The sequence below is a fragment of the Lutzomyia longipalpis genome, chromosome 1, assembly GCF_024334085.1.
Source record: "Lutzomyia longipalpis isolate SR_M1_2022 chromosome 1, ASM2433408v1".
Lineage (NCBI taxonomy): Eukaryota > Metazoa > Arthropoda > Insecta > Diptera > Psychodidae > Lutzomyia > Lutzomyia longipalpis.
In genome coordinates, this window is record NC_074707.1 from 3844533 (window position 1) to 3872215 (window position 27683).

The window sequence follows — 27683 nt, forward strand, 5'->3', positions numbered from 1 at the left end:
TAAATGCTGGCTCAACTACAACGTGAAACTATCTGCGGCGGTAAATGCAAAAAATGTAAAATCAAATATTAATTACTGATCACAAGATTAAGAATACAACGAGACTCGATTCTAGAGATGAGATTTTACAACAAAAAAATTAAAAGAGATGAATAAAAATAAAATCTTATGGAAAAGTTTTTTTGTAGAGAATTTATCTAGAACTTTTATTGGCCTAAATCTACAATAGCTTTCCAATAAGAAAATTGTCTTCAGAAAAAAAAAGGTTCTTATTAGAATATTTTAGGAAAAGTAATATCTTTGTTGCATACAAGGCATACAATAAATAAATAAAATTTTATATAAGAATAATTATCATAAAACTACAATTCCAATTGGGAACAGTTAAAAACTTAGCTATCGCAGAAACTCGGCAGAAACAATTTGAGCACCGTGTACTGCTACAACTAGAAAAATTGACAATCCGCCATTACATTTTTCCGCGGGTCTCGCTCGCATTTCTCTCGCAATATCGGTTTAATTTTCGTTTATATTGTGTTTAATGCCGTGCAAAATAGTCAGAGATTAGTCCCTGTGATTCTTCTTGTGGCATTGCACCGATACTTGAAACAGTGCGTCGGCTATTGAGCGAAATAAATCCCCCAAAAAACATTCTTGTGAGTCAATGGCAGCAGAAATGGATGAAAAGTATGATATTGACGAGCTAATTGCCAAGTTATTGGAAGGTAAATTCACTGAGAAAATGTGCTAAAAGTGCAAAGCAGGTGTCCCGGTGCACTTTGCAACACCCCACCGGGATGCCCGGTGTGCGGAAATGGGTGCTTTTTCCATCCGGATTTCACGGGGGATGCCAACGCCCCGACAACGTCATTTTTTTCCTCCACAGTGCGAAAAATTCAATGAAAAAAAAATATGTCGTCTTTTTTCTGCTGTTTGCTCATTTCCCCCTTTCGAAGAATTTCCGGATGATGAAAAAGATCCATTTCCACAGCACCGACGACCTCAATAATCTTCTTACCAGAATGCTAATTTGCTAAATATTTCCGCAGTGCGTTTAGCCCGCCCAGGGAAAAATGTGCAACTGTCTGAAAGTGAAATACGTGGATTGTGTTTAAAATCCCGTGAAATCTTCCTGTCACAGCCCATCTTGTTGGAACTTGAGGCTCCGCTGAAAATTTGCGGTAAGTTGGCTTTTTTTTCTCTCCTTCTCCCCGTTACATTGGGGCTCTCATGCCTCCGGAACTTTTGTGTCGTCACTCGTGGAGGGAATGTGTGGGAACTTTTCACGTGGAAGCAATTTTCTATTATTTTGGGAAGTATATTTGTGAGATTTTCGCTGTCCACGCTACAATGTAGTCTGTGAAAGAGTGTAGTGTAACGCAGAGAGTTGCATATTGCCAAAAAGCATGCGAGAGACAATGGCCCGGAAAGGGGGCCCCCGAAAAACTGTGAAGCAGAGGCGTGTGATAAATGGTGTGAATTTGTTCATGAGACTTGCTGGTTGTGCATCTCACAGAGACACTTCAAAAGCACACCTTCGTCGTAAAGATAGTATTATGTAGAGTGTTGGCTGTCGTCGGAATGATGATGTTGCCGGAGAACTGTAAAAACGCACACACGAGACGCTCGCGGTTCACGTAAATGGTGAGGTCATGTACCTTAACGAGCGTGTGGTGGACCCATCAATGGAAGGAGAAAGTGTCCACGGTGGCCAAAGTGATGCAGGGAAAAGTTGGCAAAATTCAAATGCCAAATCCCTCCGCCCCCATCACACCAAAATTGCGTGCGTGACGGCATCTCTGACCAAAAAGTCAGCAGCAGCCAAACTTCTGTGGGCTTGTCTGTGCCACACGGAATAAGCAATGAGAGATGGAGTGGAGACTTTTCCTCCATACATCATAATTTCGTAGCAAGTCTTGGATATAATTCAATGACATGAATTGAGATACATGCCCAAGAGATGAATTGGTGGCCAAGAACACAGCCACCACTTCTTCTTACATATAGAGGCGATGGGATAGCATTGAAAATGTGCCTCGAACTTAACCGATTTATGTGCATGCTAGCTATAAATATCGAAATTGGAGGTTCTTTCCCATGCGACGCCACGCTTCTTTGAAGCGGAAAAAGGAGGAATAAATACACACACATACACATACAGAGGCAAAATGCTTGAGAATTCACTTGAAAAAGTCGCGGAGAAAGCACCCAGAAATGCCAAGAACGGGGTTGAAAATATGTACATAAAGAGAGAAAGAGAATTCCTTCTCCTGAAGAAGAAAAAGTACAAGTGATGGTAAGAATTTTGCCGGGTGCTCGTATGTTCACAATTGTAAATTTTTACCAAAATTAATTTATGAGGAATTTCAGTTAAATTTTTGTTTATGCTTTAACACATATGATTCAGCATAAATTTATGTGGTTTATGCTTCAATTTTATTCCTACAATTTATTATTAGGATAGGAACTTTAATAGGAAATAAAGTCTCTGCCATGATATTGAATTGCAAATGATATCCTTCTAGAATTGAAATATTTATGGTGTCGTTTATCTTCTTGTAAGCAAAAGGTCCATTCTCAAAAGAATGAGGAAGAATCGTGCTACCACTATTGGAATTTCTTGTATTCTTTTTCCCAATAAGAAAATCACAACGTTTTAGTCCCCATAAGAGACCTTACAATCCTTAAATTTTAACTAAAAAAATAAAACAGAATTAAGTGATCCGGAATCACTTAATAAAATGAATATTGTTGACTTCCTCTTTCCCCCCCCCCCCCCCCCAAAATTGGATGTGAGAGATATCTTAACTCTCAGAAGAAGTTGCAAAGTCTGCAATAAAAGTCCCACTGCATAAAATAATACAACAAATCAGCAAAATCAGCCAAATGCACAACTTCTTCCCTTCATAGTCGAAACACGCTCCGAGTTTGAGCCATAAAAAGTCAATTTTCACATGCATTCCTTTACTTTACTCACGCTTCCGCGGAGTTTTGTTTTCCTTCCCAAATTGATTTTTTTCTCTGTTGCCCTCCACCGTCTCTAAAGTATTTTGTCCAGGGTTATATTTTCATGCTTTTTTTTTCTTTGATAATTTTATGTCTCTCTCTCAATAAATCACAAACATTGAGAAAAGATAAAAAAAATTTCTAAAAGTAATGAAATGAAAAGAAAAAAAAAGAGTTTACAGGAAAGTTTATACCTTTCATTACATTCCCTTTCACTTGAAGAGAGAGATAGAGAGAAAAAAGTTTCTTGTCTGGGCCTTTTTGGTAGAGTCTAAATATTTTTACTTTCGCGATTAAAATATTTGCAAGACTCTATAATGGAGTAAAATGGGTTTGTTAAGGAAGGAGGGAGAAGAAAGACCAAAGAGGAGTTTGAAATGTTTGTAGTTGGTATATAAAACTTCTTATTTGCTAAAAATAGGTCTTGACATTCAAAACTTGCAGAGTTTAACCCAAACAGAGACAATTGAAACATGAAGAGCATGGAATTGAAAGCCAAAACCACAGTAAGATGCATCCCGTATTCAATTCGTCACTATTGTGAGCCTAGTAGGGTAGGATTGACCTGATATAGGGTACTTTTTTTATTATCTTATTTGGTATGAAGAAAATACGATTTGTTGATATTTGTTCAAGTTCTTAAAAAATCTTCATTTTTCTTCGTTAAGAATTTACAGTTTTTTTTAAAAATAATTCTTCTAATATTTGTTTTTAGGAAAAAAAATCGAGAAAGCTAATTCTAAAAAAAAACTACCACAAATTAGAAATTCTTACCCTATAAAAAGAAATGGATATGCACAAGATGCAAATTGTTCAATGTCGCCAACACTCTCTCATCAATGTAAAATATGTTGTGTAGTGGAAGGTATGTTCTTTTTTTTCTCTCCACAACAACACAATAAAGTCTGCGATATTTAATTCCCAACTCGGTGTGTGTTTTTAATTAATTTTTGCTCTACAACAATTTTTCTTTTTCTCACACTGTCCATAAAGTGCGAGAGAAGCAGAAAAAGGAGCGAAAGAGAGAGAAAAAGACAAGAAAAATATAGTATATGTAGTAAAATAAATTATTATTGAATGAGAAGAAACAATAAGATGTTACCTATATATGGTGTTTAAAAGGAAAGAAAGAAAGAAAGAAAAAAAGATGAAGAGAATGGTGTTTTGGATGTTTGTACTTATGCTCTTATTATGTTTTATATTCCTCCATTATTACACATTTGTAATAAAAGGTATTTATTTAATTTATTGAAATGAGATTAGAAAAAAAAAACTATAATACGGACAAAAGTGTGGTGGAGAATAATGAAAGGAATTTTCATGGCCCCGTGACCTCATCAGTGGGCCAGAGTTTATGTGCGTGCGCGGTGTAAATATACTACAATATAATATTAAAAAAAAATCTTCGCGAAAAAGTATAGCAAGAGAGAGAAAGAGAGAAGGCAGATTGTATGAGGAGGAAGCGCCGAATATGGAGAGCCTAAAACCATTTTTGGGATAATATTTCACGGTGAATTTCAATACTCCTGTACACGCACTGACGTCATCCGGCACGATGTTTAGCCCATCATCTCTCCCCCAAATAAAATGCCAGTCGCTCTCAAAAAGCTCCATGCCGGTCGCACATCAGGCATACCGCTCCTTTTTGGCATCCTCCCGGCGAAAGTATCAACAACAAACACGATGGCACCACACAGAGCGGGGGATGGTGCGAAAAATGTGTGGAACCGGCAATTGATAAATTGCGAGAGTTGAATATGGAGAAGAGAAGAAAAAAAATTATACATTTATGAGAAATATTTTTTCGGTGTATTATATACTGTCCTCTATATATATGTAACCTACTAATTTTCTCCTTTTATATGGAGAGAGAGAGAGAGAGGAAGGCTATTTTGGGGGGGTACCTAACTATTAAATGTCTACGACGAGTGTAGGTTTCGGTTTCGATTAAACCACAAAAATATTCATTCCTTGACTCATCAGTATTCAAGGAATATCGATTGAACCTTTCCGTCTTATAGTGTTGTTATTTATACATTATATAAATTTAATGTCCAATGCGAAGAGAGTCAATATTAACTACTAATTTTGTAAATCATCCAAACCAATGATTATTGTTATAGAGTTTATTCTTATATATTGATTGTTATTGACTTTTCTTTTCTTTTCATTATTTACATAAACTTGTTGAAAAATTATGACATTGAAGTCCATAAAGAAATATTTTCATTGCCGCCGTAGAGAAATTAGCAAGAAGGAATCAATATGAGTCTGTAATCAAAGTACATGATAAGATTTCCAATAGTTAAAATACATTTTATCAATGGTAGCAACGAATTGTGCGAGAGAAGGGGTATTAGAGCCACACAAAAAAAGGTCAGTCTAATTTAGCACGTTTTTTTTGTACCGCAGACCTCGCAGATTTTTTTTTTAAATAATGCGCGTGGCAAATAAGATCAGGGAAAATGAGAGATTTATCAGTTGTAAAAAAGTTTTATGGGTAGTTTTGAATTTTGAAGGAATTTTTCAATGTTTATAATGATATTAATCGCTGATGTTTGAAAAAGAACTTTACATAGCCGAGAGGTTCTAGATGCGACTGTTTTAATTAGATCTATTATCTGTAAGGACATGGGTTCAAATCCTGTGGTGGACAGAATAATTTTAATTCATTCCCTTCGAAGCTTTTTCAAAGAACTTTTTTTTTAAAGAAACTTTCTTTATTTTCTACAAAAATAAGTAAAATTTAACCATGTAAATAAGGTTAATAAAAAGATTTAGCTCATAACTCACATTTTATTCTACAATCGTGCTTCAAAAAATATTGTCCAACACACAATTTCATTCATCACCTCACAATATAATAATAAAAGAAGAAAAGAAATGAATATTGTATGTCAACTTTCTAAATTATCACGTTCCTTTCAAGGTCCTAATTTTTTTTAATACATACATAATATATTCTCAAATTTATTATTTCTTTTTGCATCTTGTTCCCATTTTAGGTGACATTCATGGACAGTACTACGATCTGTTGCGTCTATTTGAATATGGGGGCTTCCCGCCATATTCAAATTATCTTTTCCTTGGTGATTATGTGGATCGTGGTAAACAGTCATTGGAGACAATATGCCTACTACTTGCCTACAAAATAAAGTATCCAGAGAATTTCTTCCTGCTACGAGGAAATCATGAATGTGCTAGTATCAATAGAATTTATGGGTGAGTTTATTATTATCATTGAGATGAGTCTGTAAAATCTGTTTCTTCTCTTGATGTGATGCTGCTGCTGTTTTTTTTTTTTTTGTCTTTCTCCTTTTATTCATTCAGAGAAATTGTGTGTGGTCGACAGAATAATGGAAGAAAAAGTGTCTAAACATGCGATCATAGTCACTACAAATTAGAGAATTATAGTTTATATGAGATGAGATGAGAGATAGAGTGAGAGTAGGTGGAAGAAGGGGTAGGAATAAAAAAAAAGAAATTGTGGAAAAATACGTAAATAACACATCATCAAAACCACTGATGATTTTATTTTGTGAGAAAATATCTTACTTGCTTTTTTATTATATGGCTCTATCTTCCTTTCCTCTCGAATAGAGCGCAAATATATAGTAAGAATGATAGGCAAATTACTTTTTTTTTTAAGATTTGAAATGTTTTTTTGGCCTCCAATATTATATAGTGGTAGGATTCTCAGTAATTTGTGCATATAATATTTACTTTATTATTTTTTTGTTGTTGTTCTTAGGAAGGAAACGCAAAATGAAAAATTTAATTTTAGACGTGAAAATATTATTTGGTTAACGTATTACCAACTTATTGGTGTTTTCTCTAGCTCTTTTGCTGTTTTTTTCATTTCTTATTGCCTTCAGAACATAAAATTTTTCAGCTTTGATCTTACTAAACTGCGTGAAGAGATATTATTATGTGTGCATTTAATTTATATAGGAATAAACCATGGGGTGTACGTTGTACGTACAGTATACATAATATACGTATTATGGGAAAGTTTTATGTGCTCTTCTTACAATGACAAGGCTTCAAGTGGAGTAAAAAAAATGACTTTTAAATGAGAGAATATCGTTGCAGTAAAATTAATTTGTTGTAAAATGTTGTATTTTCCATTGAGAAGTGAGGAGAGAGACTTCTTCTATTTGGTATTGTTCCACATTTTATAAATATTAATTCTCATTCATATTTTAGCTTTTTGTATTTATGCTTATGGAGGAGGTAGGTTTTTTTTTTCATAGTGAAAATTAAAATAATGAAGAAGAGTAAGAGATGAAAAGGTGATGAGGAGGAAGAAAAAAAAGACATAGAGGGTATCAAAAGAAAATTTATTACAGTTTACACCACATTTTATACGTAACCAAGATGTATTAATGGTATTTAGCCATGTATTACCGTGTAGGCATAAATATTTTTTCCTGCTTTATATATAGCGGCGCAGAGAGAAAAAAAAAAGAAAAGGTAATAATGTAGACAACTGGGAGGGTTTGATCCCAAAAATAGTAATGTGTATGTTGTCTTGTTTGCAAGCACCTTGTTGGTGTATATTTCAACCTACATCCCCTTTCGCCCCCCCGCGCACACACACATATATTTGCTGCTATATCAAGAGTGAAGACGTCGATTGAAAATTATTATTACCTACCCCCCATTACAGAGAGATATTGATTTACCATTTAGGGGAGGCGGGGGTGTATATCAGTGAGAAATATGAGAAGAGGGTAGGTCCGTGAAATCATTGATATTGTCACTTGGCGACAGAATGTGTTGAGGTAGCTTTCGTGATTGATAAAATCTCTGATTGTGATAAAATTTCTGTTTCGTTGTTGTTTTTTTTTCTTTCTTTCATTTTGTACATAATACTAACATATTTTTCCAAATTGCTAAAGCATAAATGATCAAATGATATCTACATTGACGTGTGGGGATGGGAAAACAGATGGTCAGGGTTACAAATGGAAAAATATGTATGTGTAGTAATTTTCCATTTGGTAGACAATTTATTATAATCTGCAAGGGGATGTTCATATTTCAAAGATTTATACATTTTCTCTTATCAAAAAAAATTGTCTTGTTTTTATATTTGAGGTTTGATTCAGATTACCTTATTAGAACAATTATTTTCATTTGTTCTTGCACAAAAGAAAGATCTATATAAATTCACATAAACATAGAAGAATATTTATTTATTTTATCATTTTTATCTAAATGGCCCGGATAGATAAATTCGACTAGCATGGCCAAGAGGAAGGAAGACAGATAAATCAAAGCTAAACATTTTTTGGTTTTTTTTTTATACATAATGTGGATTCTCTGATTCTCTTAGGAGTATGAGAATCTTTAACATTTGAAGACATTGAAGTATCTTTTTGAGGGTAAAATCCTTGGACTTTCAACCACTTAACATGACAAGAAATAAAATTATAGCATTCACCTCTCCTGTTGAATGCAAAACAAGAATAATATTTTGCTCTCTATATTCGAGGAGCACGTTACGGTATCATTTTACTTTACACACTTTAGTGCGACATATGTATATACTACGCCGTTCTTTCCATTTATATTTGATTTGAATATATTTACCAAATAAATGTTCAATAATTCAATATAAATAAAAAATGCAAATTGTTTTACAAATTCTTCTATTTTTTTCCTGTTGTAGTAAAATCTTGACATTTTCTCGCGCAGCACCAACAGTGCTAAACGTGACATTTGCACAGAAAAAAAAAACAGATAGGTAAATAAAAAATAAATAAAAAGAGAGAACTTCTCGCGTGAGATGGTATGAAATTTGCAAATTGCTCGAGTTTTTTTTTTAATGTGATTGCTTCTCGTGAAAGATTTATCATTCATTCGGCAATTTGGTTTATCGTGGGGGTATAAAATGTTTTTTTTTGCAAAAAAAAACATGAATAATGTGATAAGTGGGTAGACAACAATTAGATTGATGGACACTTTTTTTGTGTGTGTCTCTTTCCTTCTTATCATAATGAGTTTGTTCAAAGATGAAAAAAAAATTCGCGTGCTAATGAAAAAAAAAACCAAAGAGAAATTTTTCACATGAATTATAATAATAATAAAAAAAAAGAAGAATAAATTTTATTGAATGATGACACGAAAGCCACATTTTGTCCTCGTATTTTGGCTTCAATTCAATGGTTTTGAGGGTTAAAATCATAAAGATGTGTGTGGGGAGAAGAAAAAGTTGTTGGACTGATAATCCCCCCACCCTCCTCTGTATGTTTGTGTGTGGGAAAAAAATAATGCCACAAATTGATTTGTTCTTCATATTTAATCTGACTTTATCAAATTCATTTTGTATTTCATCGATCTCTCCTTCTCCTCCTCCTTTCTATCTAATAATAATAATAATATAAGAATATTGTTGTTTTGGGGATTGAAGGAAAAACGATTGACACAGAGGGGGGAAAGAGAGAGGGGGAGATACCTACCTATATTTTATCACGTCAAAAGTAATTTTCGATGAAGGAGGTAAAAATATTTCCATGGTGTGTGCGTACTAAATTGGAAGAAAAAATAGGTAATACCTCCATATAATATTAATTCGATGACGAATTATGTTTTATCGCGCACAAAAGTAGAATGTATCAATATGAATCAAATCATTTTGGCAATTACATCGAAAGAAAAAAAAGAAGAGAAGAGAAGAGAATGAGAGAGATATTTAGACAATAGAGTAGTGAATCATTGAATGTGAAGACATTGATTTTCATCAATAATTTGGCCGAATGCCAGGAAGTGTGTGTATGTTGGGGGGAAAGAGTATGATATGGGAGAGAGAGAGGGGTGGTGGGTGAAGGAAAAATACGAAACTTGAGGTGGTCTCTGAATATATGTATTTTTTCATCTCCCATCAATATTGAGGCTAATGCTGAATGTATAACTCTATATGCATGCAGAGCAGATGATATGTAGGAAAAACTATCTATTCTACATATGTATATTACATACCACAGACTTAGAGATTATTGGTTCTATCGCAATGTGGGGTAGTAAGTGCGAGGAAATGATGAGAAAGAGTCGTTCGTCGTTATCAAGTGTTCAGCAGATGAACGTACATAGTGGGAGAGTAAAAGGAAGAATCTTTAGAGGGATTTCCGGTCTAATGTTGCTCATTTAGAATGTACATACATAATATATATTGATGAACATTTATTGATATATTTATTGATTCTCAGGCCACCTAGAGAATTTAAAAAGGAGAATTTTTTAAATTTAGGCTCTAGCAGGGTCTTTTCTCTGTCATTTCCAATGAGCATACATAATTTAACCTGAATGCCACACTACAATATAAAGAGAGAAGAAAAAAACTCAACACTTTAGCAGTGCAATCAAGCTTGTTGGGTTAAAATACTTTACATTGAATTAATATTAGTATTGATATAATGTATTGAACTTGGTTGGATGTGTAGACAAGACGCAATGAATATAAAATCAAATTATATTTTATGTAATTTTGTAGTGAGACACAAGAAGAAGAAAAAAAAAGGTTGTGTGTAGCTTTGCAAACTTATATTGAGTGATTGAGGAGTGAGAGTAAAGGAGGGGACACATACATAGTACATAAACGACATTCAATGTTGTTTCTATACTTAAAAATATTATTGTTGTAAATACAAGTAAAGTATATAAACTCAACGACAGATTAACTTAATAATCTGTTCTTTATATTGCCTTGACCTATCGAGGAGCTATATTATCATTTTCACTTGCTCTATACGGCGCCAATAAATTGACAAGATGTACCAAAATGTAAAAAATGTCGTATTTATTATTTATTTCTTTGTAGTAATTAGATTCTTATTAAAAAGATTAAATGCGAATTAAACTAATTAACCCATTTTAGCAGAGCTTTGACCAATTTTAATGAAAGTTTAATGAGCTTATTAGTTTTGATTTTCATTAAGAATAAATAAGAATTTTGTTAGATTGAAATATGCGTTGAAGAAGACAGAAAATCACATTGAAAGCTTTCAGAAGGATATAGTGTCAATCCTTAAAAATAAGAGAAAAAAATGACTTATGAAATAAAAAATTTAAGATCGTGTGTAGTTTCTAAAATATCTTGACGTGAATTCTTTTTCAATAAGGCTCTAAAACTTAGATAAAATTAATCTCTTTCAAACAAAATGAATTTCTTAAAATTTTTGTTTATAGAGGAAGATTTTCACAATTTTTTTTTATCAAAATCGACCTGACTTTTTTTCGATAAATGAAAATGTAAATTAATACTGTGTTAAAAGTGATATTGATGCAATTTTCCAAAACAAAAACATTGCAACATAAGTAGCATAAATTGTCCATTGGATATCTTGAAATGCTTGAAATAATAATTAATCTAAATCTAGAAATTTTCTATAACAGAATAATTAAAAAATTAAAGCAAGTAGAACGATTTTAAGAACAACATTCCTTTAATTATATTATGAAATGCATCACAAAGCGCGATGATTTAGTAAATGGAGGTGAAAATTTTTGTGTCTCATTAGCAAATAGCAGTTAAAATGTTGCAAAAATATGTGTTTAATTTAAAAATCCACAGAGTCTCGTGAACAAGTTATGTGTATGGTGGATAGCACATGTGAGAAGCAATATATGTACATTTGTATACACTTTTAAATTATCACCATGATAATGGGATGGGAGATAAGGAGATCTCCTCCACCATAAAATGATGACTTCCATTTAATTTTTAGCACGAACAGGCAGGCAGGTATATGCAGCAATGTGGTGGTGTCGTGTACTCTATACCCCTCAATGTGAGCAAAAGAATAATTTTCACGTGCAAAATGTGTGACTATAATATGAGAAAATTTAACATTCAAATTTATAGGTTATTATATAGGTATACGCTAATGTACAAAACATGGTTTTTCTAGGCATAATAAAAAATTTAGATTCACGGACAAACATGGAAAAATTCGCAATATAATAATATTTTCTACGTTGGAATTTAAATTTCATTTTGAGTTGTGAAAAAATAAATAAAAAGATTTATGTGAATTATGGGTCCTTTCGCACTCTCTCATCTCGCAGAGCTACAATTTTTTTTATTCTGTGATAAGGGTAATAATAAACACCGAAAAATGGGATAATTTATTTAATGATTTCATTGTTGGGATGGAGATTTTATTTTTTTGGATAATTTTTCACACACAATAAATGACAATTTTCTTTTTTTAATGGTGTGTTGTTGGAATTAAATTTTGTGAATTTTTGCGCAAAGTAAATGTTAAATTGTTTCCCCAAATTGTTAACCCTTTTTCTCTCCCTCTTTCATTCTATTTTTGCAGTTTCTATGACGAATGCAAGAGACGCTACAATATAAAATTGTGGAAAACATTTACAGATTGTTTCAATTGTTTGCCAGTTGCAGCAATTGGTGAGTTTAAACTTTGGAAATTTCTTTCATTTCCTTGTAAATCACAAAAGAAAAAAAAAGTAATAATTGTGTCAAAATTTCTTTTGTTGTTTTTGGAAATTATTAAAAGACAAAAAGAATGTTTTTTTATTGAAAAACTTTTTCTTCAACAAAATTATTTCTTTTGGGGCTTTTGTAGTTGATGAGAAAATCTTCTGCTGTCACGGTGGCCTAAGTCCCGATCTGCAGTCAATGGAACAAATTCGACGTATTATGAGACCCACCGATGTCCCAGACCAAGGACTTCTCTGTGATCTTCTGTGGTCTGACCCCGATAAGGATACATTGAGTTGGGGTGAAAATGATCGTGGCGTTAGTTTTACATTTGGACCAGAGGTGAGATTTTATTTGCAAAAACTTTAACTTTAACCTTTGATAAAAAAAAATATGGATGTGTATGTACAACAAGCCATCAAAGACAAATTAATTTGCTTAATTATTGCGCATCTATTTCAATTGCTTCGCCCACCCAATGTTCTATCGTACACACAAATGCATTTGATGAATCAATAAAAGCAGATTGTGCGAGCTAATTTTTTATGCTGTCCCCATGGAGTGCTGATGTAGAAACATACGCAAAAAAGCAATATAAAAGAATTAGAATTTGTAATTTATTTGTTGTTGAAATTCTCCTTCAAATTTCCGGCTTTTTGTAGTGTTTGGAGATAATCATAAAAAAAGAGGAATTTTGACAAAATAACAAAGTTAAATCTAATTTACCCGAAATCCCAAAAATATCCATTTAGAATTGTTATTTAGATCAATTTGGGATGACCTGCAATAAATTTACCTACATTCTATGTATAAATTTTATTGTAATGCAAAGTATTAGTTATGTGTGGCAAATTGTTGTGTATGAGTATACGGAAGAGGAGTGATGATTGTTAACCCAGAGAGCAACGTAATGTTGCTTGAAATGAGTCACCTGCAAAATATAACCTGTAGGCAACTCTGAATGGAAATATTGATGAGAAATTATTGCAAAATCATCTAGAAGAGTCACTAACTATACAAGGTAAAAGTTCTCGAAATATTTTAATAAAGAGAGAAAAAACTTTAAATTTTATCGTAAAATTTTTAATAAATTTGAAAATTGATTACTTGACGTAGAAAATCTGTGAGGAGGAATGTAATATGTGGGGTAGGTATAGGTGTTGATATATAATTAGAACAGACACATGTTTATGAGGTTTATGTAGTGCCTCCAAGATGAATTACTGATGCTTCAAATTAATGACACTCAAGGCTAATTATCTACGTTTTTGTCTCGTGCTCAAAATGTTGTTTAATTAAATAATAGAGGGAGACACTTTAATTAGTTATTTAGTCTCTTCATCGTAATTATATCTCTTTTTTAATTCTTTTATTCTTATCACAGTGATAAGAATAGTTTGTAGGCTTAATAATGTTGAGCTATTCCGATAAGATTTATTCTCCAGAGTTGTGTTGGGTGATTTTTTTTTTCTATTTGTTTATCATTTAATTAATGTTTGTTCCGTTCCATTATGTGATTATGAATCAGTTTCTATACATTGTACTATGTATAGCTAAATACTACTTTTAAAAATAATAAAAGAAAAAAAAGAAACAGTTGAAATTATTTGGGAAATTTCCTATAAAAGTTTTTTAACTAAATGCTTTCTGTACGTATTATAAAGTAAGTAGTGCAATGGGTTATTCCATAATGATCAAGCCAAACTGGTTTTTTCATAAATTTCCATTAAAAATTTATGTTTAAAATTGGAGATGACTGTAGGCATAATAATCGTAGATTACAATTTAAAGAAAAAACATAGCTTTGATGCGAAAATCGTCCTAAATTTTTTTTCTAATAATTATGAGATTTTTATTCTCTAAAAAAGCCCTTGTCTACTTACAAAAAAAGCTCCTTGAATAAAAGCTTTGAGAAGAAATAAAATAGATGATAAAGTAAATATAATTTAAATTTACTTCCTCAAAATAAAATTGGCAATGAGAGTACCTAATCAATGCTACAATGATAAGAAAATATTCATGTAAAATGTACGACGTCTCACTTCCCACGGAAAGCTAAAAAAAAAAAAACTATTATTTAGCAAGGACGAAATCTTTAACATAAAGAGCATAAATACTAATAATATAAAGGCAAAAAGGAATTTACTTGAAAAATTCTTAGCATAACTTTATAAATGAATTTTTGAGTGAGTAAGTTAGGAGGCACTTGAAGGTTAACTGATAACACAATAAAATTCCATATCTCATTGATATTTCTCTTCCGAGTTTTACAGGTATATTTCCACTTGAATGCTTTCTCCCTAACTTATTTAGCTTCTTCATGTCGTATAAGTACTTTACCTACTTCTTCCATTATATTGTGAGTCATTTATACATAGTAAAGTCACTCACTTTAAAATGTTCTAACTTACCATATGAGAGAGCTTCTTGGAGTATTGCAAAATGTTTACTAATTTATCAGTTGTATCGAATGACAATAAAAAGTGAAAAAATATACATTTTATCCATTTCACAAACTTCCTTCCATAGCAGAGTTTGATATTGTACATATAAAGTTTATTCAAACTAGGGTAGGGTAAATACCTACCTATACCTTTATATATATTTTATAATAACAAAAAAGTCCTTCAGTATTTTTATCTAGGACATTATAATAATCATATTTTTACATCTTTTTTCCCCCCTGTAAACTTTTTCCAACGAATGAATGACTAATAAAAATTGAATCATTTAAAATCACGCGAAAAGAACAAGTCAAAAAGCCACATGAGCTTTAAATATTTTCTTTAAAACCACAATAGTTATAAATTCTTTTTATTGCATTACTTTTTGGCCAGTTCTCTGCAAAGTTCTCCGCCACGAAGACTTTTTGTTTTTGCATGAAAAGGATACGAAATGATGATTTAATGGGGAGGTGATTCATCCATTTGTCCTTTTATTTGGGGATTGAACGAACATTTATTTTTTTTTCGGATGCTAAATTTAATGTTCCTACACAAAATGGAAATTTATGCGTGGAAAAAAAAGAGACTTTTATTAATTTCACATTAAAAAATAAAAATAGAAAAATTACTTTTTAATTATTTTATCGTTGAAAACAAAAATGCACACACAATGCAAAATCAATGTAGGTGGTGTTAGAACATGGTTGTGGTTTTGTAGGTATATTTTACCTGTTGGATTTTCTCGATGAAATCATCAATAGGTTTATCAAATTTATTTGATATGAGTTTGAAGAAAAAAAAACATGCGATGTGGTGTGTAACCTTCATAGCGCGATGGCACATACAGTAGGAAAAAAAAGCACGACACCTACACACAATTTGAATGCAAAGACGAAAATTCTTTGTTGATTGATTAACACTTTGAGGCGAGCTTTCAGGTGTGTGAATGTAAGTGATATTATTTTGTTGATTTATCTTTTTTTTTGTGTGTACTTGCAGACGGTTCTGAAATTCCTGCGTAAGCACGAGTTTGACTTGATATGTCGTGCTCATCAAGTTGTGGAGGATGGTTATGAATTTTTTGCAAAACGACAACTCGTGACGCTATTTTCAGCGCCCAATTACTGCGGTGAATTTGACAATGCAGGTGAGTTTATGTTCTCTTTTTTTCCACCTTTTAGCTGTGTTTCTTTCAGACACAGCTTTTGTGTACCGAGCAAAATCGAAAGTCGTCAGATCGGGCTCAAACTTGGGATGAGCACGAATTAGGGTCCCCACATTCCAAAAAACGTATGCGCCAAAAATTTTTTTTTCCGGCCGTCCGTCCGGCCGTCCGGCCGGAGTACAACGCTAAATTGCGAGAGAACGGTGATAGATAGAGACTTGCGGTAAACGGCAAAGTTTAAAAGTCGACTGGAAGACGTCAGATTATGACGTCAAATTTTACCCCCCACCCCCGCGTCCGCCATTTTGAATAACCTCAAAATTTTGTTTTCGCTATATCTCAGCCCCTGTAATAGCTAAAAATCTGAAATTTTGATATGTTGTAGGGGTCATCAAGAGCTTTCCAACGATACCTCATTTTCGAAAATCGGTCAAGCCGTTTAGTCAATATGGCCGCCACAATTTTTCATCGAAAATCGACCATAACTCGAAAACGGCTTGACCGATTTTGATCAACCCGGGGTCAAATGAAAGATCTCAACAAACCCTACAACTCTCTAGAACATCAGAAGTTTCAAAAGTGACCGCTAGAGGGCCAAAAATCAAAAACAAAATTTTCGATGAGTTTTCGATGAATATCTCGAAAACGCAATTATCGATTTGCTTCATTTTTTGATATGTTATAGCTGACTATATTATCTAGCTTCATGCCAAAAATGAAGAAAATCTATGTCGCCGTTCTCGAGATATAGCCTTCCAAAGTTGGCATGTCATATCTCGGGTTCTACAAGTCCGATCTTGATCAACTCAAGCGCAAATGAAAGGTTTCGAGAAACCCTACAAATGTCTAGAACATTGCAACTTCGAGAAATGACCGCAAGAGGCGCTAAAATCGAAAACAAAGTTTTCGAAAATTTCGAACTCGAATTTTTCGAAAATGGCGACATAAATTTTTTTCATTTTTCGATATGTTATAGCTGACTTCAAGACCTTTCAAACAAAAAAAAAATTTATGAAAATCTATGGATCCGTTCTCGAGATATGGCCTTCCAAACATTTCTTAGGGTATGACTTTTCAACTTTTCCCGACTTTGCGCGTTCTATTTTGCTCTCACAAAAATGGTACACTGAAAGAAACACAGCTCTCGTAAGCTTGGTCAGCTTACCAGTACATTTTGTTGTTCTTGCCATACCTGTGTGTCTGTCTCTGTAAAAGGCCAGGAAGTTTCTTTTTGGAGGGAAAAATAATAACCACTCATACTATGTATTAATAACATTGTGACTTGTAGTCCATCTACTACCCATGAAGCATGTAACAATCGCACCTGTTTTTTTTTCATTCTTTGCTGTGCAAAAGTCTTGGTCACGAAAGAAGATGAATTAAGTGGATGATTGAAATTCTTTTTTTTTTGGGTGTTGAGTGATGATGAATGTGTGTGAGAATGAGGAGGGATTTGTAAATAAATTTTGAGAATGAAATCTATTTTTTTTCAATGTCAATGAGACAATATAATTATTTGCATTACGATGTTTTAACATTCCTAACATTTAAACAATATTTTTGCCTCGTTGCTCATTCACATTGACGACAGGTCTTTGTCTACAAAAAAAAACGACTTAAAATGACATAAGAATTACATAGAATATTGAATTAGAAGATTTTATGTAATGGCTATTTTTTTCTCTTTTCCTCTTTGTGTGGTTTATTTAACCCATCAACCAACAACAACAACAATGAATGACACAAAACAGGTGCAATGATGTCTGTGGATGAGACATTGATGTGCTCATTCCAAATACTGAAGCCAGCTGATAAGAGGCGATTTCAGTATGGCACCCCGAATTCTCGACCAGTAACACCACCACGTGGGCTACATAATAAGAATAAGAAAAAATAAATTAGGACAAGAGATGAATTAGATCAAGAAGAAATGAAATTAATAACAATGGGGGGGAAATTACAATGGGAGGGGTGTTAAGAGTAAAAAAAAACCAACAACAACAAAAATGAAAACTTTTCTTTATGTGGGAGTGTAAAAGAAGTTAAATCTTGTGAAGTAATAATAATTATAAACAAACAAAAAAAAAATGAAAAATGAAAATACATTCAATATCATGTGAGAGGTATAATAATTTTAAAGAAAAAGAAATTGCAAGAAGGGAAGAAATGAGTAAGCTTTGCTAAAAAGAAAGAATAATTCAAAAATATTCTCTTCTTTTATTTTGAAAAAAAAAAAACTAATACAGCAGCATTTTTTTTTCTTTCCTCAATTGTTATATAAATGGCATGCATGATAGGCTGGCATGATGCATTAAGAATGCATTAGTAAACTTCTGAGAGATGGTCCAGGAGAAATATTTCCTCCGATTGCCATTTAATGGCATGACGCAAGTTTTTTTTTAAAGAAGTATTTTAAAGTTTTTTCTTGCTCCTTTATTTATTTTTCTTCAATTTCTCATTTTAGTTCACACACAAAAAAAATTCTTTCAAAATTATATTTATTTTCTTTTAGATATATTTTTTTTAAAAACTTTTATTGCATTCAAAACTAGCGCCAAATAGAAGAAATTGGCAAAAGGATGATTTTCTTTGTAATTCATGGACCTTCAAAGGGTTTCAATGCAACTTGATAAAAAAAGAAAGAATAAGAAAAACAATGATAATTTCAATGCACAAAAAAAACAAATGATAAATTTAAGTAAAATTATAAATTGTAGGTTTTAATATTGAATTTTAATTGCATTATATAATTACACACTAATTTGTTTATTCTTTTATTTTTTCCTTTCTTTAAAATGTGTGCGTGTGTGTCCGTGTGTGAGTGTTGAGAAGGAGGGGGGGGGAGTGGGGAATGTGAGTGAAAAGAATTTTTTAAGTTTATTTTTTTTTAATAGAAATAAAAACGTTTCGAAATCAACACAGGTACACTCATTGTAGGGAATTATTAAAAAACAATTTTTTTCTTCATTTTAAATCCTTTAATTCTGTGAAATCGTAAAACATGTTATTTGTTTAGTTTCTTTTGTTCTTTGATGAAAAGTAGAGATTACAGAAAAAAAAGTAAGAATGAAGACAGATAGGAAGTTTTTGAAAGAGAGCGTAAGAAGATTAAAAAAAAAAACAAGAATAATGAGTAATAGTGTAAATATTTGACGAAGTGTTTTCATAATAAAAAAAAGAACAGTGATTAGGATGAAAAATTGAATTATATATAAATATTAAACAAGAAGAAAACAAAATAAAAGGAGTGGTAAAAAAATGAGTTGAATGTAATTTGTTTAGGGGATGAAAAATTAAAAGAGAGTGAGAGAAGAAAATGGGTAAAATACATAAATTACACATAAAAAAATAAATTTAAAGTGAAGAAATAATTTAGTGAGAAAAAAAGATTAAAAAGCTAATTCTTCAATACAAAATGGAAAAATAAAAAACATGAGAAATTTGTGAAAAAAAAACAGTAAATTATTGTTGAAACAATATTCTTATATAGATTATGATGACTTAGTAACTCCATGATGAAAAACTCTGTCCAAGAAAAAAAAAACAAAGCTCTATGTAATTCACTTTAAAAAAAAAGAAAAATTATCAATTTCTTTTTATCATTTTTCATTTCAAAAAAATTCCTTTCGAATAATGTGATTCAGTCAGTTTTAATTGCAATGTGCTTTTTTTTTATTTGTTAAAAAAGAAAAGTAAAATAAATAAATCGCCTTCCTAAGAGAAAATAAGAAATAATTTCCAGGAATAAATTAAAGAAAAAAAAACTTTAAAGCTCCTTCATGGAGGAGAAATGAGGAAATGCAAAAGAAATATAGAGATAAAATTTTTATCAGAAGCAACCAAAATTGGTTTGCAATAAAAAAAAATCTTAAAGGGGATATGTGTAGAATGAGACAAACAAGATAGAAAGAAAAGGGTAGAAATTTGCTATAAATAGATGTGCAAGAGAGTCTTCCGCTCAAAATTGAGTTTCTATTTTTCATTTCAGTGGATATGAATGGAAAATTTTATCTTTTTTGAGGGTAAAACATGAGAAAAAGTTAAAGATGTTGGGAAAAAAATGCATGATCCTTTTTCCAAGAAAACAAAACCCAAAATTACCTTTAAAAAAAAGACAGAAAATCAACAAGCAAAAAACATAATACCTATGTACCCCTATATAGGCTAAATAGCTTCATATATTCCTCTCTACGCATATTTTTTTTTCCAAAAAAAAAATTCACAAAGGGAATATTTTATTTTTCATTTTTTATACATTTTTTTCTTTACCTTTCAATTTATTAAGAAAAAATAAATAAAAGAGAAAAAGAAAAAAATTAAAACTTGGATTTACATTTAGTAGAAGCAGTATTTAAAATTACATTGTAATATATATATTTTTTGTAAATTTTACAATAATATAATTAATTAATTAAACAAAAAAAAAAGTATGATACCGTAAAGTTAAAAAAAGAGAAAGAAGAAAACAAAAATACACATAAAATCTCTTTCAAAGTGAATGAATTTACGTGATGCTGAAAGAGAAGGAAATTATCAAAAAAAAAAACACATTTATTTTTATTTTTGAATAAAGATGCAGCAAAAAGAAAGATTTATTTGCAAATTAACAAAAAGTTTATTAAAACAGCAAAAAACTAAGAAGAAAAACTTTAAACAAAAAAAACTACATGAAAAAGGTAAATTTTTGAAATTCAATAATGAAAGAAAAAATATTCAAAAGTAAAGTACAAATAGTACTTGGTCTTTTTTTACATTTTAAAATTATTAAATATACCGAAAAAAAAATTATATTAATAAATTGATTAAAAAAAAAAAACAAGAAAAAAATGAATAGAAATTCAAAAGAGATGGAAAAGAGTTTAATAAAAAAAATAAAACATGAAATTCATTTTATTGTGTATGTAAGGAGTATGTGGAAGAAGAAGAAAATATATTAAAAAAAATATATAGAATTAGCGTAAAGTAGATAATGACAAAAAAGAAGAAGAAAAAACACACTCTACACAGAAAGCAGATTTAAAAATTTAATAAAAAAGAGAGATAAAATTGGGCTGAAGTATGTGTGTGAGTGATTGCGATTAAGTGAAGAGGATAATTTAAAAAACAAAAAGAAAAGAAGAATAATAATTTTTAAAAGAATTTTATGATTTTCATTTTTCAAAAAAAAAAGAAAAGAAAAACCAGTTAATATCAAACACTGAATACACTCTCCTAATATTCATAAAAATTATTAAGATTTTAAATAATAAAAGAAAAAGAGAATCAACACATTCAAAATAATTTTGAAAATCTTTTCTATCCCCAATCAGACATTTCAGCAGAGTCAGACCAAAATTCATCCAGGAGGATGTTTATTGGTTTGATCTCTTGTCCGTCAGCTGTTGTGCAGCAAACACACACGGGGGGGGGGATTCTTTTATCATCATATTGTAATTCAATTTTGTTTTTTTGTTATGAGTTCTTGGCTGTTGTGAACTATACCGCGGGAAGAGGAAGGGGGGAGAGAAGACGGAGGCTATCCTTCGTGGGAGAGAGAGTCTCATTAATTCCTCAAATTTGTCACGTTCGCAGCATTTTGATTGATGAGCATCTTATCAATCAAATCGCCTACATACGTCATACAAATTTTATTACTTTGCCTATAAATGTGGCAGCAGCAGCAACTACGGGTGGGGGTGGTGGCTGTACTTTTGCCTTAATGCAAATTCACAGCATTGGCATAAGGATAACAACAAGAGTACGCGTTGCTTGGTTGTTTACAATGAACTCACAAAATGTTTAAGTTCAATCTTTGTTTAGGATCTAAATTGGAGTTTAAGAACATCTTTGTTTTATTAAATTTTTTCCCTCTTGAGAATGACGTCAATTGGGGTGAATAGGAACAGTGGGGTGAAAGGGAATAGCTCTTACTTGAAAGTATATTAAACGATTTAAGACTGTTCTTAAAATTAAATTCACAGGATTAGAAAGGAGATTGAACGTTTAGGGTTTAGTTTGTGATTTTACGGATATACGGATTTCTAGGGACACCTATTTACCCTATTTAGAGTTAAATCATAAAGTTTACTTCATTTTATTATTTATAGAGCTTTAATTAGTATCTTTAGGGAAGGTTAAGATTAAATTAAAAATTATTTGCAATGTTTTCCTAAAAATCAGATTTTTAATTCATCTAGAAAATGATATACACAATTTTTTTCAGATTTTGTTTCAACTTAGGGCCTAATCAGTGCCTTCTAGTAATATCTAAGGTTTTTCTTGCAGTTTTTTGTATAGCTCAATTTTACATCATTTTACCATTTAATTGAACTGAAGAAAACACGAAGATACAGGTAAAAAAAATAAACGTTTTTGATCCTCATTATCTTTTAGGGAATCCAATAAAGCGAATATATATTAAACGGCTGTTGCATTCAAATTTATAACTTTTAACACTTGGAGGACAAAACTGGTAATTGCTGCCAATTCGACTGTTTTCAACCGCCATAGAATAAAATTTATCCAACTTGTCTCGATAAATTCTATATCTATGTGCAGGCGACTTCAAATACTAGAAGTTCGTCAAAAGAAAATGTGGAAAAACGTTTTCTTTATAATAGAAAATTAAGCTTAAAATTTGAGGTTAGAAATTCGTGTCCTCCAGTGTTAACGTTTATTTTCTAACGTTTGACGTTTCTTTTTTAACGTTGACACTCCCTTTTGAAGTTCTACATTTTCAAAGTTTCTTAATGTAATTTTTTAGTCTAAAAATATTTTTTTTGCCATTTAAAGAAAAATCCTTATCTTCCTTACCTTTTAGGGTGATTAGACACTTATATGCGCCTTTTTTGGTTAACATCACTGATTAGTCATTCAAACAAATCCTTACAAAAGAAGTCAAAAGAAACATTTTTTGCGCCAAACAAAATGGCAAAAATATTTTATTTTTCAATACATTAAAAATCTTTCTCAAAAGCACATTTTCTAAAAATATATTTTATTTTATTTTATAGTAAAATTTCTAAAATTCTTATATAACTAAATATATACTTTCTAATGAATTTACAGCCTAAATATGCCACGAAATAGGAATCTTTTCTAATATGATGGGAAAATCTTGCTTCATTAGCACACAAAATCATAATTAAATACAAATAAATGGAATGAATGGGAGGGGGTGGGAGATGAAGAGATTTGTTCTAGAAGTTAATACTTTTCACACATGCTGGACTACAGAAGGGAATGTCATTCTTCACGCAGAATCTCTGCCCAATGAGGGATTTTCCGCATGAGACTCCGGCGCATGCGAAACAGGTGCCGTGCCAATGAACTTTACCCCAGGAGACACCCTGTTCAGCTGGTCCAATGGACTTGTGGCATCTTGAGCACTTTTCAGCGTGGAATTCGTCAAAGCACGCCAGGCAGAGGGGCTGCCCCGTGGTGTCGTCTGGGACGTATTTGTGCCCCGCAAGGGGTTTATCGCACTGAAAGCAGCAGAAGTGCTTAATGTGGAACGTTGAACCCTCAGCCACGGTGTACTCCTTCATGAAGATGAGCTCATCGCAGGCTGAACAGCGTGGGATGTCGAGGATGATGGCCAAATCACGGGCACAGTAGACATTCCCACCGTGGAAGAAGTACACGAGATCCGCAAGGAGTTCCTGACATTTGTGGCAGACAAAGCATTTGGGGTGCCATGCAACGGATTTCCCAGCTCTTTCTGCCTTCACGGCAACATCACCAGCATAGATGTCCAGGAAGCACTGCTTGCACTTCATCACTGACATCCGGACATCTGTCTCCTCTCCGGGGGATTCTTGAGAATTGCTGGGTGTCAGTGCGATTGACTCGAAACCCGAATCACTACTCTGGGAGGGAATAATGCCCAAAAGGAAGGGATTTGTATTGGGATTGTCCATCATTTGATTCGCCGTGGCCAGTGTGAAGTTGTTCACATCATCCCGGAAGGCTTCATTGTCCAAATATTCATCTCTGAAGGCTTCCATTGGGCCGAGAATGGTGTCTTCGCCGAAACGAACTTTCTTCTTGCGTAATTCCCGGAAGAGATCATCGTACTGTGGACCACTGACCACACCACTGCGTACTGTGGCAGCATTCAAGCCGAGATTGAGGAGTTTCTGCTCTGTAGCTGGTCTCAGTTGACCGGGTTGGAAGTCCGGGAAGAGTGGAGCAGTATTGACGATTAGATCTGTTCCAGCAGCAGCAGACTCAACAAGGGGATTCTCCATTATTCCCGGGAGGATTTTATCATAACTGGCCAGGGCGTAGATTGGAATATCTGTGGATTTGCCGAATTTCAGCTTCCTCGCTGGGGTCTCCTGCTGTGCCATCTTGCTCAGTTTCATCTGTGCAAACGGACGAATGGGCAGGGGAGATTGGAAATCATCCACCTCCTTGCCTTCCTTATCAGTTAGCCGAACAGTATCCTCATCCAGTTGATAGGAATCCAAGAATTCACTCCCCAGGCTATTAACGAAATTATCCACATCTGTCTTGAAGCGATCATTTTGCCGATATTCCCGGCGGAAGTTCTCAAGGGGTCCCAGGAGATTATCTTTGCTGCAATCAATCTTCTTCTCTTCCAACTGCCGGAAGAGATTGTCGTACGTTGCCCCATTGAGGACACCACTCTGCAGTGCTTGCGAATTGAGTTTCATCTGTTTGAGTTTGTAGCGATTTTTGTCACTCAAAAGGGGACTCTCCATGAAGTCAGGGGTCATTGGACGGCATTCAGAGACAATTGTGTCCCCCTTGAGGATTGCCGCTGGTGTCTGGAGGACTCCTTTAATTGCATCCGACTTCAACACGTACGTCAGCATTCTATCCTTAACGATCGTTTCATTCACCTTCTCCGGGAAGACATTCTCAATGTAGCTAATGCGTGGGGGACTTCCTCCTGCTACACGCACCACATTCCCCTGCCCCACGCAATTCTCCTTGATTTTCTCCACGTACTTCTGCAGCTGCGCTGTTTCATTTTCCGTTAAATTATGGCACAATGTGGGATCCAAATCATGCGGGGGCACTTGATATTCCAACTGCTGGCGACGCTTTGCAGCCGCCTCGCTGCCCTCCACGGGAACATTTTGCGTTCCGAGATCATTCATGTAGTCCGTGGCAATATCAGGGGTTACATCTGGTGGCACCCAGTCTACCTTTACGGGTTTCTCATCCGTCTTGCTGATCTTTATGACGGCCGGCTGGGATCTCTGCTGTCCCAGCACTTCAAACTGTGCCCACCCACTCAAATCATCATCCGGACATTCGTGCTGATCCTTCCGGCAGCGACAATTGCGGCACAATTTGCGCCAGAAGTGCAAATCCAATCCCGGACAGGCTGATCCGCAGACATTGCACGGGGCACCAGCACCACTCTCATGACCCAATTTCCTACCTCTGAACACCTCCTCGCGCTTCCGTTCCAGCTTAACCACCCAATCCGGTGTACTGGATGTCTCAATGCACGATCCAGCCATTCCACAGGGCAGTGATCACGAATCACAGTAAAAACTTCAACTTATCCTCCCCGGAAGTTTGGCACAAAATGGGAGGAATCACAGGGGCTATCTCTATTTTGTGGGTTTGCAAAATGTCGTCGCTTGTGGATGAGTCTTATCACAGAAATTCCAAATAAAACCGTCGTGGAATGTTTTAGTGAGTCATCAGAAGCGTTTCTTTGAATTCAGCAAAGGGGTGCATAACTACCAAGAAAATATTCTCTTGTTTTTGGTGCAATTTATTCTGTTTCATCGAGAAAATCTTTATTATTTGCCATTTGTGGGCAAATTCTGAGAGTTTCTTTTGAAAGTATTTTGCAGCATAGAAGTTTTTTTCATATGAAAGATAAACAATAAACAATTTTCTAACCTCAAAAGTTTGACTTTAATTTTCTCTTAAAATAAAATATTTTTCCAAGTTTTCTTTCGAAGATATTGAAGTATTGAAATTTTCCTATACACAGATGTAGAATTTATCACAAAATGTTAAATAAATTTTAATTCTAGGGCGATTGAAAAAAGGCGAATTGGCCAGTTTGGCCAGCAAAATCCTCCAAGGGTAATTCGAGAAAATCTTTGTTTTTTCGATTTATGGGAAAATTCGGAGTTTCCTTTGAAAGTATTCTTTAGCATAGAATATTTTCATTGAAAGATTCTTGCTTTCTTTATTTGAAGCAATTTGAAGGGTTAACAAGCCACAAAAATCAAAAAGTTATCCACCCCTTCATGGAAACCTTTCAACGTCATTTTGAGTGAAGTGAAGAGAAAGAAAAACTTTGCTTGTCAGGTGAGTCCTCAATATAATTTTTCTTTCATCAATTTCTTCCAATTTGACTCACTTCCGGGTTTCTTTGTTAGCAGAAAAGTATTAAGGAGTGTGCGAGGAAGATGTCTGGCTATAAGTATGTAACAAATCCGAATAGCCTCTTTGTGGAGGAAGATGTCGACGATGAGACATTCCTGAGGAATTCCCGGACAAATAACTACACAGATGGTGGTGGTGCCAGTGCTGGGGCACAGTACAGCAATACAAATCCCTTTCTGCAGGATGATTTTGAGCAGCAACGGCAGATGTATGAGCAACGTAGGCGTGAGATTGAGGATAGGACGCTGCTGTCGTCTGAGCGGAGTCTGGGGCTGCTGTATGAGACCGAACAGGTGGGCATGGCAACGGCTGAGGAGTTGGCACGTCAGCGGGAGCAGTTGGAGAATACGAGTAAGCAATTGGATGACATCAATTCAACGCTGCGCTTCAGCCAGAGGCATCTCACGGGGCTGAAGAGTGTCTTTGGGGGCTTGAAGAACTACTTGTCGCGTCAGAAGGACTTTACACCACGCATGAGCGCCTCACCGAGTGGCAGCAACATTCACGAAACTGCTTCATACCACGAACCCCTCAAGATGACTCCACAGCAGCAAGCCCCAATGAGCCCCGAGGAGCGCTACGATAATCATCCGGTGAGTCGCTTGCGCAGTGACTATGCCCCACAGAAGACAATCCCCGGACCAGCTGACTTCAATGCACGCCTCGATCAAAATCTCGACAGCATGGCGGGTAGCCTTACGCGCCTCAAGGGCCTGGCCATTGACCTCAATTCAGAAATTGACAGCCAGAATGACCTCATTGATACCATTACGAACAAAGTGGAGGACACAGACATGAAGATTGGCAAGCAGAATCGCGACATGTTCAAATTGCTCGGGAAGAAGTGATCCAGCCACGCAGTTTTGCAGCATCTGTGAGATACTCCACCAAAGCATCTGAGAATCTGAATTTCCCTCTCTTAATTTGTTGTTTTTTCTAATCATTTCCTGAAGTTTATGAAATACTTTCCACCCCCCCTCAAAATTTATTGAGATAAATATAAGTTTAGTGAATTTTTTTGATCAATGTAAAAAACAGGGAGTTTCTATTTTGTTCTATCAACCATGTCGTGCTTTATCAGAAGGCAATTCTTCGTGCAATAATTTAACAGCGACGTATGCGAAATGGAGGAAGAGAAGGGAGAATGTTAATTGCTTTTGCGTGCAACAGAGAAGAGACAAAAAGATTTCTATAGAGAACCCGTCGTTGAGCTGCGATAGTTTCAATTCATCTCCGTTAGCATTGAGACGTTGTTGTG

The 27683-nt window shown here is 33.8% G+C and overlaps 4 protein-coding genes across 4 annotated transcripts in view; 2 read left to right on the top strand and 2 right to left on the bottom strand.

Moving 5' to 3' along the window:
* LOC129786570 (nuclear pore complex protein Nup88) overlaps nucleotides 1–27683 on the bottom strand; it is an 850897-nt gene that overhangs the window by 164476 nt on the left and 658738 nt on the right. The window lies entirely within an intron of this gene.
* Nucleotides 415–21343, top strand: LOC129786605 (serine/threonine-protein phosphatase alpha-2 isoform). The gene is made up of 7 exons (XM_055821727.1): nucleotides 415–725; nucleotides 1050–1181; nucleotides 6012–6228; nucleotides 12333–12421; nucleotides 12600–12796; nucleotides 15898–16045; nucleotides 17815–21343. Exons 1-7 carry the CDS (start codon nucleotides 665–667, stop codon nucleotides 17958–17960), a joined length of 990 nt encoding a protein of 329 aa, XP_055677702.1. The 5' UTR covers nucleotides 415–664; the 3' UTR covers nucleotides 17961–21343.
* LOC129786567 (uncharacterized) lies at nucleotides 22952–25730 on the bottom strand. The gene has a single exon (XM_055821671.1). It carries the CDS (start codon nucleotides 25537–25539, stop codon nucleotides 23242–23244), a length of 2298 nt encoding a protein of 765 aa, XP_055677646.1. The 5' UTR covers nucleotides 25540–25730; the 3' UTR covers nucleotides 22952–23241.
* LOC129786616 (synaptosomal-associated protein 29) lies at nucleotides 26449–27273 on the top strand. Its single transcript, XM_055821740.1, has one exon. It carries the CDS (start codon nucleotides 26449–26451, stop codon nucleotides 27271–27273), a length of 825 nt encoding a protein of 274 aa, XP_055677715.1.